General features: G+C 73.2%; 3 protein-coding genes across 3 annotated transcripts; 2 read left to right on the top strand and 1 right to left on the bottom strand.

The window, feature by feature from the left end:
- The first annotated feature begins 32 nt into the window (after positions 1–32).
- Positions 33–4,465, top strand: LOC131277835 (homer protein homolog 3-like). Its single transcript, XM_058292940.2, is given in 7 exon segments — positions 33–189; positions 885–992; positions 1,272–1,393; positions 3,290–3,446; positions 3,632–3,668; positions 3,671–3,825; positions 4,174–4,465. Coding segments are annotated over 7 exon segments (873 nt in total). The 5' UTR covers positions 33–87; the 3' UTR covers positions 4,366–4,465.
- An 803-nt stretch (positions 4,466–5,268) lies between these two features.
- LOC131277836 (probable ATP-dependent RNA helicase DDX49) lies at positions 5,269–10,731 on the bottom strand. The gene is given in 13 exon segments (XM_058292941.2): positions 5,269–5,336; positions 5,413–5,481; positions 5,484–5,501; positions 5,712–5,786; positions 6,702–6,805; positions 6,938–7,011; positions 7,192–7,267; positions 7,831–7,971; positions 8,056–8,243; positions 8,347–8,468; positions 8,550–8,635; positions 9,499–9,622; positions 10,591–10,731. Coding segments are annotated over 13 exon segments (1,194 nt in total). The 5' UTR covers positions 10,706–10,731; the 3' UTR covers positions 5,269–5,334.
- A 297-nt stretch (positions 10,732–11,028) lies between these two features.
- LOC101413851 (COPI coat complex subunit epsilon) lies at positions 11,029–18,122 on the top strand. Its single transcript, XM_058292939.2, has 10 exons — positions 11,029–11,202; positions 14,312–14,374; positions 14,502–14,602; positions 15,474–15,626; positions 15,722–15,775; positions 15,924–16,005; positions 16,140–16,292; positions 16,765–16,833; positions 17,215–17,289; positions 17,992–18,122. Exons 1-10 carry the CDS (start codon positions 11,077–11,079, stop codon positions 18,037–18,039), a joined length of 924 nt encoding a protein of 307 aa, XP_058148922.1. The 5' UTR covers positions 11,029–11,076; the 3' UTR covers positions 18,040–18,122.
- Positions 18,123–19,164: the final 1,042 nt, after the last annotated feature.

Raw genomic sequence — 19,164 nt, 5'->3', positions numbered from 1 at the left:
GGCCCTGGCCAGCTCCCAGCCGGGGGCGCCGCCCGCGACCTTGACCTTTGCCCCCAGGCTATCATCAACAGCACCGTTACCCCGAACATGACCTTCACCAAGACGTCGCAGAAGTTCGGGCAGTGGGCGGACAGCAGGGTCAACACCGTGTACGGCCTCGGCTTCGCCTCTGAGCAGCAGCTGACGCAGGTGGGCTCGGGGCGCCCCCGGCCCCCCGAAACCGGCCGAGCCCGCCCCCCGAGCGGCCACGTGGGCTCCCGCCGCCCCGGGCCCCCCAGCTCCCACCTGGGCGCCACCCATCCGAGGGGACCCCCCCGGCCCAGGTGCCTCGGTCCTGCAGGGGCTGTGGTGCTCTCCCTTCTCTCTCCTTCTAGAAGCTTCTTTGCCTTCCCAGCTTCGGTCTCACCCTCTGTGGGTGGGTGCAGTGGGGGCCCTGACCCGTCTCCCCCCGACACACGCGTCGAGTGGCTCTCGGGCCGGGTCTCGAGCGCCCCGTTGTCCCCCGCTGGATTGTTCTAAGGTCTTGGCCCCAACAAGTGGTTTTTGTGTGTGTTTAAGGTTTTTTAACTTTAGGAAATTTATTTTTAAAGGGAAAAAAAAAAAAGTGCTACTTTAACCGGAAAACGGGCGCCACCTGCTCTGAGCAGGCGGTAAATACGAACCCCGCGCGGGGAAGGAGAAACGGGCCACTGGTTTCTCGCTGGTGAACACCCCCCGATTTTTGGGGTGTCCCCCAGCCTTCTCCCCGCCTTCAGTTTGTGAGATGAGAGGGCACACAGTTCCCAAGGTCTCCCAAAGGGACAAGGCTGACGCTGCGTAAGCCACGAGGGAAGGCGTTTGTTGATTGACTCTCTGTTCCCCTCCTCCCCCCGGGGCCCCCCCAGTTTGCCGAGAAGTTCCAGGAAGTGAAGGAAGCGGCGAGGCTGGCTCGGGAGAAGTCCCAGGATGGCGGGGAGCTCACCAGCCCGGCCCTGGCGCTCGTCGCCCACCAGGTCAGGCCCCCGCCCCAGCTGCCCGGGGGACCCCAGAATCAGCACTGAGCGCCGTGGCGCTGGGGGGGCCCGGGGACCCGGCGGCGTGCAGGGGCCGGATGCTCCCGAGGAACCAATGGCCCCGGGGCTGGCGAGGACCCAGGGCACTGGGGAGCCACAGAGGGTGGTTGAGGGAGGGAGGGCCGAGCCAGCATCCCCTGGCCTGCAGGCGGGTGCCCTGACCTCAGTGGTATCGGCCCCAGAGTGGCCTTCTGACCCCCCGTCGCCCCCCGCCCGCAGGTGCCCCCAAGCCCCCTCGTCAGCGCCAACGGCCCCGGCGACGAGAAACTGTTCCGCAGCCAGAGCGCCGACACCCCCGGCCCCGCCGAGCGCGAGAAGCTCAAGAAGATGCTGTCGGAGGGGTGAGGCGCGGGGCGAGGGCGCGGGGCGGGGCGAGGGGCGGGCCGGGGGCGGAGCAGGCCTAGGGGAGGGGCAGAGGAAGAGGGGGGCGAGGGGCGGGACAGCCGTGGAGGCACTGCACCCAAGACCTGGGGAGGGGGAGGGAGTTGGCCCCGCCCCCCGGGCTGGCCCCGCCCCACCCTGGAGGCGCCCCGCCCCCCTGGCATACCTCGCACCCGCCCCTGCGCTGGCCGTGCCCGGAGAAGCCCCAGCCCCAGGTCTGACCCGGCCCTTCCGGGGCTGACGTCACAGTCCTCCTTTGGCCCCGCCCTCGTCCAATACTGCTCTGGTCCCGCCCCTTATGTAGCCCCCGCCCACACGGTGGTGGCCCCGCCCCTAAGATGGCGTCGCTCTCACCCCTGCCCCTGAACTGTTATAGCCCGCCCCCTCCAGGCCCTGCCCCAGGCCACGCCTCCCAAGGAGCCCCGGCTCCATCCCCACCCCTTGCATTGGCTCCACCCCAGAACCGCTAGAGTCCCGCCTCCTCTAGGCCCCGCCCCAGACCACGTCTCCCAAAGGGAGCCCCGCCCCAGGCTGCCACCATCCCCGCCCCTGGCCCCGCCCCATCTAGGCCCCACCCCTGAGCCGTTATAGCCCCGCCCCATCTAGACTGGCCCTAGGCGCCTGGCCTGCCCCTAGGCTGCCACCACCCTCGCCCTTGGCCCCGCCCCAGAGCCGCTACAGCCCCGCCCCATCTAGGCCCCGCCCCTGAGCCGCTATAGCCCCGCCCCATCTAGACTGGCCCTAGGCGCCTGGCCTGCCCCTAGGCTGCCACCACCCTCGCCCTTGGCCCCGCCCCAGAGCCGCTACAGCCCCGCCCCATCTAGGCCCCGCCCCTGAGCCGCTATAGCCCCGCCCCATCTAGACTGGCCCTAGACGCCTGGCCTGCCCCTAGGCTGCCACCACCCCTGCCCTTGGCCCCGCCCCAGAGCCGCTACAGCCCTGCCCCATCTAGGCCCCGCCCCTGAGCCGCTATAGCCCCGCCCCATCTAGACTGGCCCTAGACCCCTGGCCTGCCCCTAGGCTGCCACCACCCTCGCCCCTGGCCCCGCCCCAGAGCCGCTACAGCCGCGCCCCGTCTAGGCCCCACCCCTAGACCGCTGTAGCCCCATTCCGTCTAGACCCTGCCCTCCTAGGCAATGCCCCTGGCTCCGCCCAAAGCTGTCTCTTTCCTCGCCCTGGCCCCGCCCCTGCTCTGCTGTGGCCCCGCCCTGTCTAGACCCCGCCCCCAGGCCCACCCCTAAGTTGTCTCTACCCTTGCGCCTGGCCCCGCCCCAGAGACGCTACAGCCCCGCCCCATCTAGGCCCCGCCCCTAGGCCGCTGGCCCGCCCCGTCTAGACCCTGCCCTCCCAGGCCCCACCCCCCTAGTCCCCTGGCCCGCCCCTAAGCTGCCGCCATCCTCGTACTGGCTCCGCCCCGTGCTGCTGAAGCCCCGCCCCACCTAGACTCCACCCCTGCTCCACTGTAGCCCCGCCCAGCCAGCCCCAGCCCCACTCCCTGTAGCCCTGCCCCGCCTAGGTCCCTCCCCTGGCGTGTAGCCCCGCCCCACTCCCTGTAGCCCCGCCCCACTCCCTGTAGCTCCACCCTACTCCCTGTAGCCCTGCCCCGCTTAGGCCCCACCCCGGGCCCGACGCCCGCTCCCTGTAGCCCCGCCCCACTCTCTGTAGCCCCGCCCCCACTCCCTGTAGCCCCGCCCAGGCCCCGCCCCTGCTCCGTGTAGCCCCGCCCCGCCATGTAGCCACACCCACCCCACTCCTAGCCCCCGCCCCCCGCTCCTGTGGCCCCGCCCCGGGCCCTGCGCCCGCTCCGCGTAGCCCCGCCCCGCGGCCACGCCCCCGCTCACGCCCGCCGCCCCCAGCTCGGTGGGCGAGCTGCAGTGGGAGGCGGAGCTGGTGGCGCTGCAGGACAGCAACAGCCGGCTGGCGGGGGCGCTGCGGGAGGCGCACGCGGCCGCGGCGCAGTGGAGGCAGCAGCTGGAGGCGCAGCGCGCGGAGGCCGAGCGCCTGCGGCAGCGGGTGAGGCGGCGGGGGTCCCGGGGCACTGGGGTCGCCTCCCGGCCCGCGCCGGCTCCGGGAAGCGCGTCTGGGTCTGGGACCCCGGGTCGGGGGTGCCGGCGCCGGGCTGGGTGGAGGGCGGCAGGGTTCCGGGGGGCGCAGGCGGGGGGCGCAGGCGGGGCCGGGGCTGAGCTGCCGCCGCGCAGGTGGCCGAGCTGGAGGCGCAGGCGGCGGAGCCCCCCGCGGCGGCGAGAAGGAGGCGGCGGGGCCGGCGGCGGAGCGGCTCGAGGCGCTCGTGCAAACCAGGGACCAGGAGATCCAGACGCTGAGGGCGCAGGCGGGCGGCCCGCGCGAGGCCCCCGACGCGGCGGAGCGCGAGGACGCGCAGCAGAAAGTGCAGGTGCGCGGGGGCCCCCGCGCGGTTCCCCCGGCGGGGCGGGAAGCCGCGTGGGCAGCGCCCCCCGCGTCCCCGGCCAGCGAGCAACCCCTGGGTCCCGTCAGCCCCCCACGCCCGCGGCCGGGGCCACGGCGCCCACCTTCGACCCCGGGTCCGGCTGGCTGCGCTGCAGCCGAGGAATGTCCACGGGGCATAGCGATCCCGGGGGGTCTGGTGACCCCAAGAGGGGAGAGAAGGGCGGGCGGCACGTGCCAGGGCCCTGGGGCACGTTGGAGAGGGCGGGGGCGGGGGCCGGCGGGCGCCCCGGCGTGGCCCGAGGGGGTCCCCAGCCCGGCCGCCCTGTCCCCGCAGGAGCTGGAGACGCGCACGGCGGAGCTGGAGCACCAGCTGCAGGCGCGGGAGCGCGGCCTGGAGGAGGCGCGGGCGGCGCGCGAGCGGGCGCGGGCCGAGGTGGCGCGGGCCGCGGAGCTGCTGGACGGGAAGCTGCTGGAGCTGAGCGAGCTGCGCGCCGGCCTGGCCCGGCTGGCCGAGGGCGCGCCCTGAGCCGGGGCCCGATGCCCGCCGCGCGCCTTCCCGCGCCCCTCCCGTAGTGTCTAGAGCCCGTGGGGGCACGTGCCGACCCCAATTACACGTCCCGAGCATGGCCGTGTGCGTGTGTGCTGTGTCCGCGCGCTGAGCCCCTGGCCAAGCTCCGCCCGGAGGCGTCTGGTGAGGGGCAGGGAAGCTTCTAGAACTCGTCCCGGACCGTCTCCAGGCCGCATCCCGAGGGCGGGGGAGGAAACCGGCCGGGGAGGGTGCGCGCCACCCCGAGGCCCGCAGCCCCGGAGCCCGCTGTTGGTCTCTGAAGTTGGGGGGCCCGCCCGATGGGAACGCAGCCCCGGGGACGGGGGGAATGTTCCAGAAAATGCGGACGCCAGGCGGCCGCACCCCCTGCCCTGCGCCCCGCTCCCAAGAGGCAGACCGAGAAAGGTGGGAGACCCGTTTATTGAGCGCCGCCTGCGTACAGTACGCCTGGGAAGTGGCGTGAGCCCCAGCCGGCTCACGGGACGGGGGAGCGCGGCCAGCGGGGTCCGGCGTGGGGTCCAGCCTGACCTCAGTGCCGGCCAGGGGAGGCCCCAGGGGGGCCAAGGCCGCTCGGTTCTGGGGAGGAGGCCCGGGCTGGCCCTGGGTGGGGCCGCGGGGACTCAGGCGGGGCCCTGGGTGGGCGGGGGCGGGGTCCGTGGGGGGGGGTGGGCGCCCCGAGCGAGGGGCCCCCCGGGCCTCCCGCCGCTGCAGCGTCTGCGTCACCGCGGCCTTGAAGCGCCGGTTCTGCGCCTGATCTTGGCCAGCTCGGCCTTGCGCTTGGCCTCCAGGTCGGGGTCCTGGGGGGGCAGCACCAGCTGAGCGGCTGTCACCCTCCCCCCCCCCACGCCCCGGGGGGCCCGGGCGACCCCGGCCCCTCACCTTCCCTCCAGGATCAGCTGCTTGCGCTTGTTGATCTCCTTCTTCTCGTCGAACTTGGCGGCCTCCAGTTTCTGGGGGAGGAGGGGCCGGTCATGGGGGTGGGGGGCGGGGGTCCCGGGGGACCCGCCCGGCCCGCCGCGCACTCACAATCTCGCACTCGCCGCCGCACCACGTTGACCTGCGTCAGGATCTGCAGCACTTGGGCCTCCTCCACCGGAAGTCCTCCAGCTTCTTCTCTGAGGGGACGCAGGGCCCGAGGTGCGGTTGGTGGGGGGGCGGGCCAGACCCGGGGGCCCCTGGGGGGCCCAGGCCGGGGAGTGCAGCCTGACTCTGAGCGGGCACCCGGGGGCCTCTCGCCACTCATCTGCGCGCTCGCCCGGCGGTGCTGGCGAGAGGGGGCACCCGCTGCCCCCCGCTCCCCGCCTGCCGGGCGAGGCCGCACTCACTGATCTGCTCCTCGATGGCGTGCAGCAGGTGGATGTCGTACTGCGTCACCAGCGTGATGGCCTGGCCCTGCCGCCCTGCGGGGAGACGCCGGGCGCTCGGCTGAGGGGGACGGCGGGTGCGCCCGGGGCCGCTGACCCTCCTCGGCGTGGCCGCCGGGGAGCTCCGCTGAGTTACGTCAACGAGGAGCCCCGGGGGACCTCAGCCTGCGTCTCTGAGCCCCAGTTTCCTCGCGCCTCGTTGCCGCCTCGATGGGCCACATGTGGGAGCCCGGAAAGGGGCGGACGCGCGGGCCCAGAGAGGGCGCGCCCCCCAGGCTGCAGCGCAGCAGGGAGGCCCTGGCTCGGGGAGCTCGGCTCCCGGCTGCAGAGAACCACGCGCCTGTCCCCGTGGGCGGGGGGCTGTGCTGGGCCGCAGGGCCTTTGAGACCTGTCCCCAGGGCCTCGCTGGCCGCTCAGGGGGCATTAAGTGGGGGGCACGAGGCAGGGCCCACGCCCCCGGCAAGGCCTCCACGCCCCTCCCGGTGCAGAAGGGACACGCCCCCCTCTTGACCCGCTGCCATGTAGCGCCTGCGGGCCGCCCCCCACGCCCCCCAGATCCCGCCGCCTCCGCAAGGGCGGTGCCCGAGCCGCCTGGCCCCGCCTCCCGGCGCCCCGCCCCGGGGCCCTCGCCCCGCACCTGTGCCCCCGCCCCTCCCGGGGCCCCTCCCCTCCCGGGGCCCCGCCCCGCACCTGCGCCCCGCCCCTCCCGGGGCCCCGCCCCGCACCTGTGCCCCGCCCCTCCGGGGCCCCTCCCCTCCGGGGCCCCGCCCCGCACCTGCGCCCCGCCCCTCCCCGGGCCCCGCCCCGCACCTGTGCCCCGCCCCTCCCGGGGCCCCTCCCCTCCCGGGGCCCCGCCCCGCACCTGCGCCCCGCCCCTCCCGGGGCCCCTCCCCTCCCTGGGGCCCCGCCCCCGCACCTGCGCCCCGCCCCCGCCCCGGGGCCCCGCCCCGCACCCTGCGCGCGCCGTGCGGCCCACCCGGTGCACGTAGATCTTGGGCAGCCCGGGCGTGTTGTGGTTGATGACCACCTGCACCGTCGGGATGTCCAGGCCCCTGCGGGGGAGGGGTCAGCGCGCGCCCAGGCGGGGACGCGCCCAGGCGGCCACCGGCGGCACCCACCCTGCGCCCTCGGGGGCAGCCCCCGCCGTTCTGGGGAGGGGACCCGGGAGTCCCCGGCCGCTCACCCGCGACGCCACGTCCGTGGCGATGAGTATGCGGTAGATGCTGGACTTGAACTTGGCCAGGGCGGCGAAGCGTTCCTTCTGCGTCGGGGAGGGAGGGGGGGGCTCGGGCGGGGTCTCGGCACAGGGGAAGCGCGCACGCGGGGGCGGGACGTTGGGAGCAGCAGGAGACCAGCAAGCTGGCAGGCAGCGCGCTCCCGGCAGAGGGGCCGGGGTTCTGCTGGGGGAGGGCGGGGGGCGGCGTTGGGAGGGGGCGCTCGCCTGCTTCATCATGGAGTGCAGGGCCACGGCGGGGAAGCGGAACCTGCGCAGCATCATGCAGAGGATCTGGCAGGTCCTGGAGGGACGCGCCCGTCAGCCTGCGCCCGCTGCACCGCGGCGCCCGGGGAGTCCCCCCAGCCGCCCTCCTGCCTGCCGACCCCCCGCCCGGGCCTGGGGCGGCGGCTCCGGCTCGCGTCCTTCCCGCTGGGGTGTGGGGCCAGGAGTCCCTGGTACTGGGGGGCGGGGGCTCCTGAGGGGGCCATCGGGAAGTGGGGGGCGAGGGAAGGCCGCTGGGAACCCGTGGGAGCCGCTGGATCCCGCCGGACCCGACAGCGGCTCTGCAGCGGGGAACGGCCAGCTAGGAGGGGCCGCTGCCTAACCAGGTGCCTCCCGACACGGCGTGGCCCCCCGACCCCAGCCCCAGGCTGACGTCCACTGGCCCCGGGCCGGGCATGGACTGGACGTCGGGTCTCTCGTTCTCCCGGCTCCCGCGTTGTCAGCGACGCCCTGGGCCACGGAGACGGAGGGGACCCAGCCGCCGCGGGTGGCGCGGCCGTGCGGGGGGGGCCGGGGGCCGGGCAGGGGCGGCAGGGGGGCCGCGGGGCGAGCGCGCGGTGGGCGCGGCGCAGGCCCACGCACTTGCACGTGCTGGTGAAGATGATGATGGACCAGTCCTCGTGCGCGTCCTGCAGGCGCTGGACCAGGTGCACCAGGTACGCGTCCTTGACCTTCTCGGGCACCAGCAGGTAGCGCTGGTCCAGCTGCTCCACCGTGCTGACCCTGCGGGCGGGGCCGGGCCTCAGCCGCGCCCCCCGCGCCCGCCGGCCCCCCCGCGCCCGCCCGGCCCCCTCCCCGCGCACTCACGGGCCCTGCGCCTCCCACAGGAAGGGCCGGTTGGCGGCCAGGCCCTGCAGCTCGCGCAGCGTGTCGGTGAGCGTGGCGCTGAAGAGCAGCGTCTGCCGGCGCGCGGGCGCCGCCGCCAGGACGGCCTCCAGGTCGGCCGTGAAGTCGGTGCAGCCCTGCTCCAGCAGCCGGTCGGCCTCGTCCAGCACCTGCGCCGGCGGCGGGGTGAGGGCCCTGCCCGCCCGCGCCGCCCCGCGCCCCCGCCCCGCGCCCCCGCCCCGCGCCCCCCGCCCCGCGCCCCCGCCGCCTCACCAGGAAGCGGATCTTGTTCACGCTGAAGGTGCGGCAGCTGCGGAGGTGGTCGGCCAGGCGCCCCGGCGTGGCGATGACCACGTGCGGCCGCCGCGACAGCTCCAGCGCCTGGGCCACCATGTCTGCGGGCGGAGGGGGAGAGCGGGGCTGGGCGGAGGCGCCGGGGGCAGCGGGCGTCCCCCCGGCTGCCGGGCGCCCCTTACCCATGCCACCGACGACGACGCAGTCCTTCAGGCCGAGAGGCTTCCCCAGGACGCGGAACTGCTCGGCGATCTGGTGGGCCAGCTCCCTGCAGCCGGCGGGCAGGTGGGCGGTCAGGAGGGCCCTGCCGCCCCCCGCCCGCGTCCCCGGGCTCCTCCACGCCCCCCGGGCCCGCCGAACTCAGCCTCACGCAGCCGGCATCTCCGCCGTTCCAAACCAACATCTCCCGGGTCCCCTTCTCGGCAATGGCCTGTCACCGGGCGCCTGAGCCAGACAGCCCCCCGCCCCGGGGCTGCCCACCGCCCAGTTCCCTCCTCTCTGTCGCCAGGGCCCCAGCTTCTGCTCACGCACCCTCAGAGCTAAATGCTCGGCCTGGCACACGAGGCCCTGCGCCCGCTGCTCCACCATCCTCTCCCACGCGTGGCGCCCACTGCAGCCTGGTCCCTGCTTTTCCCGCGCCTCTGCCAGCGCTGCCTTCCCCCAGGCGTGTCCCTCTGGCGTCCTGCAGAGGGACTCTTCCTCGACCCCCCCTCCCCAGGCTGAACTGAACGCTCCTGGCCTGCGCTCGCACGAACGCCGGCTTCCGCCGCCGTTAAGGACTTGCCGTTTCTCATCGTGCCAACTGATGGCCGTGTCACGCGGGACACCGCGATCGATCGCCAGACCGACTGCCACCCTTCTCTGCCGGTGCTCTGGGCTCCCAGGGGGTGGGAGACCTGCCTATTCCTTGAGCTACGAGACCACCCGCTGCCCCACGTGGCCGCAGCCTGAACCGAGCCCTCGCTCTTTTCACACCCCCCATCTCATTTAATTCCCAGCACCCCGGAAAGGCAGGCGCAAAGTATGACCCCGTTTCGCTTGGGGAGCAGAGCGAGGCTGCGGGTGGCGGAGGCATTCCCGTGAGAGAACACAGCGCCTGAGCTCACACCGGGGGGCCCCGGGGGGACTTACCGGGTGGGAGTCAGGACGAGGCAGAAGATGCCGTAGGGGTCCTCAGACAGCTTCTGCAGGATGGGTAGGACAAACGCCGCCGTCTTGCCGCTGCCTGTTTTGGCGCAGCCCAGACAGTCCCGACCTGGGCAGGGGACAAGAGCAGCAGGCACCCACGCCGGGTGAACACTTCCACCCCGGCTTCACGACAGCGAGCGTTTAACGAGTAGTCACCGCGCACCACGCCGGGGCCTATGTCCTTTAAATGCCCCGGGCGTACCGGCAATAACCCTCGAAAGAAAAGGCCATCACCTTGAACAGAAGTGGAAACTGAGGCTCACAGATTCGCCCGGGACACACAACTGGTGGCGAGCAGGACTGGATGCAACTCACGCCCCCCTGACCCAGAATGCCGTGCTGCTAAGCCACCACCTCGTTCTCGCTCCTGCCTGGAACGCGCCCCCTCGACCTGCACCCTATATCCTCTGCGGCTTCCGTCATCTCTTTTATTCGATCCTTTCACTTGTCACGCTCTACAGTTCCCGAGATAGCCCCCAAAGCAAACACAGGGCCTGCACCAGCAGCTCTGGATACTTTGTAGTTTCATGCTGAATAAATAGGTCACGCTGGAAGCAATCTTAAGCTGAAAGTTTCTGAACATCTCTTTAACGGGACCAGAGAGTTGGACCGGAAGAGTGAGAAAAAGGGCCGCCAGGGGACGGCGCCAATTTTGACAGCCTCGGTCTCCTCTTTGGAAAAACAAAGCCAACATTTCAGCTCTCCATACTCCACGATATGACCTATTAGTCATTCATCAAACCCTCCCTGTGCTCCTTAAATCCGAAAATCCAGGGACGTGAGGCCACTGGCCTGCGGACACACAACGAGCGGGCCGTGCAGGCTAATCGGCAAAAACACGGCCCTGTCCGCCTCCGGAGCCCAGGCTCTCGCGGCACGCCCGGGGCCGGCCCCCGCCTCGCGGGACCCCGGCCCCCGCCTCGCGGGACCCCGGCCCCCGCCTCGCGGGACCCCGGCCGTGGGCAACGGCTGCGAGAAGGGAAGGAGGGCGGCGGCGAGCGCAGACGCCCCCTGGGAAGCAGCCGGGGCACTCACCCTCCAGGATGGCGGGGATGCAGCCGAGCTGCACGGGCGTGGGCCGCTTCAGACCCAGCTGCCGGCATTGCTCCACGAGCCACGAGGACAGCCCGAGCTCCGCGAAGCCGGCCATCCTCGCCGCCAGCCGCGCCGGCCGCGCTTCCGGCGCGGGCCGATGACGTCCCAAGGGCCTACTCGCTCAGAGGCTCCGCCCCCCTCGTGATCCCACCCTCTCCGGCTCGCTCGACCACTCCCAGCCGCCCCCGCAGCCTCCTGGCGCGTCCCCGAATCCCATTGGCCGAGCGGAACCACAACTCCCGGGATGCCCTGCGAGACGCGCCTGCGTCCCCCGCCCCTTTTCTCCGGCGTAGGGGGCCTCCCATTGGCTCAGCGCCTTGCCACCCGGAACAAGTAAAACTACAAGTCCCGGCGTGCTCCGCGGCGGGGCGCCCGCTTCCGGCCGACGTGTCCATTCCGGAAGAAGAGCGCTGAGAAGCGGCGACCATGGCGCCCCCGGCTCCCGGCCCGGCGCCCGGCGGCCCCGGCGAGGTGGACGAGCTGTTCGACGTGAAGAACGCCTTCTACACGGGCAGCTACCAGCAGTGCATCAACGAGGCGCAGCGGGTGAAGGTGCGGCCGGGCCGGGGCCTCCCTGCCCTCCTCGCGGCCCTCGAGAGCGCGCTGGGGACCCGGGGCTGTCCCCGAGCGCCCCCCGGGCGGCCGCGCCCCGCAGGCGTTTCAGTTGTGGGGGGTGGTAGCGCTCTAGCGATGGCAATAACTTGCCCTGGCCACGGGCGAAAGCCCCCATTCCCGTCTGCCCCGCGCCCGCTCAGCGTCCGCCGCGCTCTCCGTAGCTGGAAGGGGGACCGTGTGGCGGGGACGCGGCTTCCCCGAGGCTTCCTGCCCGACTAGGACGGTTGTTTCTCCCAAAGCTCGCCCCTTCACTTGCCTCTTCATTCATTCGTTCTTCCTTGAGCCGTTTCCGTTTCCGAGCACCGCTGTAACAAAGGGCCGTAAACCGGGTGTTGTAAAACAACAGAAATTCTAAAAATTATCGCCAGAGATCAGAAGTCCAAAGTCGAGGTGTCAGCAGGGCTGGACTCCTTCTGCAGCCTGTAGGACAAACTCTGTCCCTCGCCTCTCCCCTGGCTTCTGGCTGTGGCTCGCTTATACCTCCTGTCCTCTTCTCTCTGGCATCACGTACCCCCTTCTTTTAAGAACCTTAGTCGTGCTGGACTAAGGTAAGCACGTTTTGACTCGCCCAGTTCCGTCGGTTGTGACCCTATATCCGAGTAACGTTACATACTGGGGAGCCGAGAGCTTAGGCTGCAACAGCTCTTTGCGGGATGCAATTCAGTGAACCCACAACAGTTGCTGGGCTCAGAGATGAGCTTGAGCTAGTCGAGGCAGGAGACCCTAAGTGGGACGAATAGTGGGGAGTGGACACACGTGAGAGGGTGGTCACGGCTCGGGGCAGGGCCCTGGGGGCCATGGTAGGGGTCTGGATTTTTTTCTGGAGGCACTGGAAACTGCTGGAACATCAGGAGTCCCAGTTGTCTTCCTAAGGTAGCTGAGGGCTGGGGGGGGAGTTTAAACCAGGAAGCAGAGGAGCCTTTTTATGCTTCTGGTCTCTGAGGGTTCCACCAGTTTCTCTGAGCCTTCACTTTACTATGGGATAAAAACCTTAAACAGACACCAAGAAGCTACTAGCGTTTGCGGGAATAACATTTGCTTAGTCGTATAAGTTTCTTGTTGGTGCTAGAAATCAATTATTACCAATTTCATTGTTTGAAACAACGTGAGTGAATTATCTCACAATTTCCAGGCAAGCCGTCCAGCCAGGGTAGATTCGGGGTGTTGGCAGGACGGCGTCCCTTTCTGGAGGCTCTGGGGAAGAATCCGCTTCCGGGCTTGTGACAGTTACACTCACGTGTGTCAGCCTGGTCAGGTTACAGGGTCCAGTTTGGCCGAGCGAGCACAGGTCTGGTTGTTACCGTGCGGGATTTTGTGGGTGAGTCGTTAATCTGTTGCTTGCATCTACGGCTAGCTGCATCTACAGTCAACTAAGGGAGGAGGCCTTCAGCAACGAGAGAAGGCTCAGCCAATCAACGGAAGGCCTTAAAGGGAGAGCTGAGGATTTCAGCAGCCGGGGGAGAGGCTTTCTCGCTCTCCTCCCGCCGGCTGCTTCTCTTGGGGAATTCGTGGCAGCCTCCCTCAGCACGCTCAGCTCTGTGTGCGCGGCGTCCTGCCGTACGTTTCTAAACACCCTCACACGTGTGCCCGTCTTTGGGGCCCCCTTTCGCTGCTGAACCCTGGCTGACAGCGCCGGGCTCGTCCCGGCAGTCGGCAGGATGCTGTTCCTCGTGGGCCCGACGTCCCCGTTGCCTGGCTGGCCGGCCGCCTCCGGCTCGGGTCCAGCGTCGCGTCGCACAGCCCTCTCGGCTTGGGATCTTGCAACTTTTCTCCTGCGGATGCCCGGCCGTCGAGGGCGCGGGAGTCGGCTGAGGCCCCTTCACGAGGGGGCGACGTCCCTTCCTCAGGCCCCTGGGCATTCAGCCTGCGGGGGCTGAGCCGCGCGCCTCTTGTAGGCGCCTTCTTGGTCTCGGTGCGTGTTCTGGCGGGCGGGTGGCGCCGTAACTGGAGGATGTCGCTCCCGCTGCGGCGTGGCCGCTCCGAACCACGGCGGGCTCTCACCTGGGTGGTTCTGGAGTCCCCAACAAGCGGGGTGGATGTCAGATGGCGCGGGAAGCCACGGGGCAGCCCGAAGCCGGGGTCCCAGAGGAGCAGGGGCCGCCGCCGCGTGGAAAAGCCGGGCACTGAGTCCGCGGCCACCCAGCCCCGGGCTGACACCTCAGTTTGGGGTTTGTCCTCGGCTCAGAACCGTCAGCTGACGAATTCCCGCGGTCCGGGGCGGCCCGCCGCGCGGCGTTGGCGCAGCAGCTGGAAACGCAGTCGCCCGGGGCCGCCCTGGAAGACCGAGACCAGGCCTCGGTTCTGGCCTTGCTCTGTCCCTCGGGGCCGGGGCTGCCCCGCTGGGCCTCAGTTTCCCCTTCTGTCTGACGGGGTGGTGGCCCCTGCCTCAGGGCCTCCGTGGTCCGCCCTCAGCACCTGCCCCGACTCCACTTGAACCTTTTCGCTTCCTAACGCGCGAGTCTCAACTCGGCGCCGAGAGGCAAAACCCGCGGGGCCCGTCCCTGCCGCGTCCCCGTCATCTGGGGCCGGGCTGGGCTGAGCCCAGCGACCGAGGGCTCCCAGCAACGCGTCCGCGTGGGAGACGCAGAGAAGGGGGGGCGGCCAGGCTGGGGCCAGGTCCAGCCTGGTTCCCAGGACAGGCCCCCCCTCCCCGCGGTGTCCGCCCTCCGGCTCGGGCAGGGTCACGCTCGCTGGGGCAGTGGCCGAGCTGCAGGGGCGCAGCCTGAGACCCACGTCCCGAGGACAGGGCGTCCCCGTGCTCCGGGGCTGGGCCGGGCTGAGCCCCCCGAGCTCATCCCGCCGTGAGGGGGTCCCCCCGCGGGACCCCCGCCCGCTTCTGCTCGTCGCTCTTACCAAGACGGCGATGGGGCCCGCGGGCTGGCCTGTCCCAGGACCCCGGTGGGGGACAGGGACCCCCGAGGCCTCCTGCGCTTCCTCAGGCGCCGCCACCCAGCCCTGACGTGGGCTCCTGGGCTCCTGGGGTGCCCCCGCCCTGGCCCGGAGGACAGGGCGGCCACAGCTGCCCTGACCCGCGTCTCCCCTGCAGCCCTCGAGCCCAGAGAGAGACGTGGAGAGGGACGTCTTCCTGTACAGAGCGTACCTGGCGCAGGTGAGCGGGGGGGCGGGGCCTGCGGCCGTGTGGGCCTCGCGTCGCCCTCGCCCTCGGGAGGGCCCTGGCGTCCCGGGGCTCGGGCGCCACAGGCGGGGCGGCTGGTGCTGACCGACGCTGCCCGCAGAGGAAGTACGGCGTGGTGCTGGACGAGATCAAGCCCTCCGCCGCGCCCGAGCTGCAGGCCGTGCGCAAGTTCGCCGAGTACCTGGCCAGCGAGAGCCAGAGGTGAGGCTGCGCGGGCCGGCGGGGCAGGGCCGGGAGCCCCCCACGAGGCCCCCAGGCCCCCACGAGGCCCCCAGCCCCCTACAAGCCCCCAGCCCCCACGAGGCCCCCCCAGACCCCCACGGGGCCTCCACAGACCCCCCCTAGGCCCCCACGAGGTCCATAGCCCCCCATGAGGCCCCCAGCCCCCACGGGGCCCCCCCAGACCCCCACAAGGCCCCCAGCCCCCACGGGGCCTCCACAGACCCCACAGACCCTCACGAGGCCCCCAGCTCCCACGAGGCCATAGCCCCCCAGGAGGCCCCCAGCCCCCACGGGGCCCCCAGGCCCCCACGAGGCCATAGCCCCCCACGAGACCCCTCCAGCCTCCCACGAGGCCCCCAGCCCCCACGGGGCCCCCAGACCCCCCAGGCCCCCACGAGGCCATAGCCCCCCAGGAGGCCCCCAGCCCCCCACGGTGCCCCCCAGGCCCCCACGAGGCCATAGCCCCCCAGGAGACCCCTCCAGCCTCCCACGAGGCCCCGAGGCCCCCAGCCCCCCACGGGGACCCCCAGACCCCCCAGGCCCCCACGAGGCCATAGCCCCCCACGAGACCCCTCCAGCCTCCCCCGAGGCCCCCAGCCCCCATGGGTCCCCCACAAACCCCCCAGGCCCTCATGAGGCCCCCAGCCCCCACGGGGCCCCCACAGACCCCCCAGGCCCCCACGAGGTCCCCAGCCCCCCACGAGACCCCCCCCAGGCCCCCATGGGGCTCCCACAGACCCCCCAGGCCCTCACGAGGCCATAGCCCCCCACGAGACCCCTCCAGCCCCCCCCGAGGCCCCCATGACCCCCCAGCCCGCCCGCCCCACGGGCCTGAGCGCGGCGCCTGCAGGGACGCGGTGGTCGCCAGCCTGGACCGCGAGCTGGGCCGCAGCGTGGTGGCGAGCAGCAGCACCTTCCTGCTGATGGCGGCCTCCGTCTACGTGCACGACCAGAACCCCGACGCCGCGCTGCGCGCGCTGCACCAGGGCGACAGCCTCGAGTGGTGAGGGGCGGCGGGCGGCGGGCGGCGGGCGCGGGGCTGCCGGGGGTGTCGGGCCTGCCGCCCGCTGACCGCCCCCCACCCGCCGCCCCCCGCAGTGCGGCCATGACGGTGCAGGTCCTGCTGAGGCTCGACCGCCTGGACCTGGCCCGGTGAGCGGCGCCCGCGGCCTCGGTTTCCCCTGGGGGACGGGGTCCCAGGGCGTCCCCCTCCCGAGCACCACGAGCGTCGGCGGCCCAGCTGTGGGGGCAGGAGCGGGGGGCTGCCCCCGACGCCGCGGTGACGCGCCCGCCCGGGCAGGAAGGAGCTGAAGAAGATGCAGGAGCAGGACGAGGACGCCACGCTCACGCAGCTGGCCGCCGCCTGGGTCAACCTCGCCGCGGTGAGGCGCGGGGCGGCCCGGGGGGGGGGGGGGCTGGCGCGGAGCCGGGCGGGGAGCAGGCCGCGGGACCTTCTGGAACCTTCCGGGCGACACGGGGGGCCTCCCGGCGGGCGCTGACGCCGCGTCTCCCGCAGGGCGGCGAGAAGCTGCAGGACGCCTTCTACACCTTCCAGGAGATGGCGGAGCGCAGCCCGTCCACGCTGCTGCTCAACGGGCAGGCCGCCTGCCTCATGGCGCAGGGCCGCTGGGAGGAGGCGGAGGGGCTGCTGCACGAGGCGCTCGACAGGGTGCGGGCGCGCGGGCGGGCGGGCCTCGGGGTCCAGCGCGGGGCTGGGGGGGCTGCGGGCTCCCGGGCCTGACCCCCGGCGAGCTCCAGGGACTCCTGTGATCGGGGCCTTGGAAGCCCCCAGGCCCGCGAGGAGCGAGGACGCCTGCGTGTCCCCACGGGTGGGGGCTGCCCAGCGGCGCCCAGCGCACCCGAGAGGGCCCTGGCCGGGCGGGCGGGGCGCGACCTCCTCCCCGCGGCTCCCGGAAGCTTCTTGGCAGCCCGACTCCCCGCGGTCCCTGTGCTGGGGTCCCTGGTGAAACGCGCCCCCGAAGTGCGCCGCAAAGCGCGTGGCCGGGGCCCTCACGGGCGGCGGGCTCCCGCCTCTTCTCAGCGGGGCTGGCGGGGGCTGCACCCCGGCTCGGTGCCACTCGGGGGGAGAGGCCCAGGGGGAGCCGGCCGCAGCCCCCAGCCCCCGTGCCTTGCGTCCCCAGGACAGCGGGCACCCCGAGACGCTCGTCAACCTCGTCGTCCTGTCGCAGCACCTGGGCAAGCCCCCTGAGGTGGGACCCCAGCCCCGGGAGGCCGGCCGCAGGCTCGGGGTGCTCAGGGGGCGGGTGGGAGCCGTCACCCCCCAGCCCCTCAGGAGCCCGAGTGGGCAGGACCCCAAGGGGGAGCACGGCCCCCGTTTCCAGGGGCCTTGGGAGGTGGAGCCGGCCTTGGGCTAGGGGTGCAGGGGCAAGCGGGGCGGCCCGGCTCTGCCCAGGGCCCCCACCCTGCGCCCCGTCACGGCTCGGGGCGGCCCCCAGGTTCCCGCTCGGCGCCCCAAGGGTCCTCCAGGGTTGGGGGGTGCAGGGGTGGGCCAAGGAGACTCGGGGGCCGGCAGGGAGAGCTACGCCTGCCCCGGGGGTCCCCCACCGCTTGGCCCTGCCCCTGCCCCACAGGTGACCAGCCGCTACCTGTCGCAGCTGAGGGATGCCCACCGCGCCCACCCCTTCATCAGGGAGTTCCAGGCCAAGGTGAGCAGGGCCCGGCCCCCCACAAGCCCCCAGCCCCACTCCCGGACAGCCCCAGCCCCGCCCCTAGCCCCGCCCCTGGGACGGCCCCAGCCTCGCCCCACCCTGGGCAGCCCCGCCCCTCGCCCCCTGAGCCCCGCCCTGGACGGCCCCAGCCCCGCCCCGCCCCTGGGTCAGCCCCGCCCCTCGCCCCGCCCCCGGGGCAGCCTGAGGTCCCACCCCTGGCCCTGAGCCCCGCCCCTGGGACAGCCTGAGGCCCCGCCCCTGGCCCTGAGCCCCTCCCCTGGGGCAGCCCCAGCCCCGCCCCTCATCCTGAGTCCCGCCCTGGACAGCCCCAGCTCCGCCCCTGGGACAGCCCCAAGGCCCCGCCCCTGGCCCTGAGCCCCGCCCCTGGGACAGCCCCAAGGCCCCGCCCCTGGGTCAGCCCCGCCCCTCGCCCCGCCCCCGGGGCAGCCTGAGGTCCCACCCCTGGCCCTGAGCCCCGCCCCTGGGACAGCCTGAGGCCCCGCCCCTGGCCCTGAGCCCCTCCCCTGGGGCAGCCCCAGCCCCGCCCCTCATCCTGAGTCCCGCCCTGGACAGCCCCAGCTCCGCCCCTGGGACAGCCCCAAGGCCCCGCCCCTGGCCCTGAGCCCCGCCCCCGGGACAGCCCCGGCCCCGCCCCTGCCTGCTGCGCTCACGTGCTCCCCCCTCCCGCTCTGCCCGCAGGAGAACGACTTTGACCGCCTCGTGCTGCAGTACGCCCCCAGCGCCTGAGCCCCGGCCCTCAGCAGCGGAGCCCCAGCCCCCAGCCCTGAACCCCAGCCCCGTTTTCCTGCCAATAAACAGTCTGGCCTGGCCGCGTCCTCTGCTCTGGGCCGGGGGGCGCGTGGGAACTGGGGTCGGGGGGTTCCGGGGCATGGGTCTATCAGGGCTTTGGGTGGGCTCTGGGGTCTGGGGCGTCCACTGGGCAGCTGCCACCCCTCATGTCCCCCCCCCCAGCGCACCTGGCCCCAGCATTCCCACGCGGCCTGGGGGCGGCAGGGGCCCACAGCTGACTCGGGGCCAGGAAGGGGTCCTGGGGTCGGGGAGGTGACGGGGACAGCACCAATGGGGCCCCCCCCCAGGCAGGGCGGGCTGATGGGGCCCGGGGTCCGTGCTGGGCTCAGCAGGGGGAAGAAAGGTCCCCTGGGAGCCGCTCCCCCCCACCCCCCCCACCCCCGCTGCAGGGCTGACCCCACAACCCCCTGCCCCGCGGGGCGCCCAGGAGGGGGCCAGGGGGGCCCCTGGGCTGGGGCGTCGTCGGGCCAGCTCCCTCACCTGGGGGCAGAGGAGGCCGCGCCCCTCCCCCGCCGAGCTCCGGGGGGGGGGGTGGTGGTCGCCCCAGGGGCCCGCGCCCCGTCCCCCCTCTGTGGGGCCGCCCGGCCGCCGGGTGGGAGCAGGGCTGGGTGCACCTGCCGGGGAGCGCCTAGGGGAGCCCCAGGTGGGACGGGAAGGGCCTGGGGGTGGGCCGCGGTGGGCGCGGGCCTGACGTGGGGGGGGAGCAGGGGAGGGGGCCCCGCAGCGCCCGCGGGGGCGCGGGCAGGAGCCGGGCCGGGGGCTTGGGGACGCCGCGCGGCAGGTAGGGCCTGCCGGGCGGGACGAGGCCGCGGCGCTTAGGCTCGGGGCACCCGAGGCCCGGGCCGCCCGCTAGCCCCGCCCCCGCGGCACCCTGGTGGGGAGCGGGGGCAGCTCTGGGCACCCCACGATCCCCGCCCCAATGAAGACGAGGTCTCGGGGTGCGGCTCCGAAGCCGCCTACCCCGGGGCCCGCCCCCTCCTCCAGGGAGCCCCCCGGCAGAGGCGCAGGCCGCGGGGAGCCGGCCCGGGGCTCCGCGGGCTGGGGTGGCGAGGCGCGGGGAGG

This window comes from Dasypus novemcinctus, unplaced genomic scaffold (assembly GCF_030445035.2).
Source record: "Dasypus novemcinctus isolate mDasNov1 unplaced genomic scaffold, mDasNov1.1.hap2 scaffold_603, whole genome shotgun sequence".
Taxonomy (NCBI): Eukaryota; Metazoa; Chordata; class Mammalia; order Cingulata; family Dasypodidae; genus Dasypus; species Dasypus novemcinctus.
This window is presented reverse-complemented; position numbering and strand designations above follow the sequence as displayed.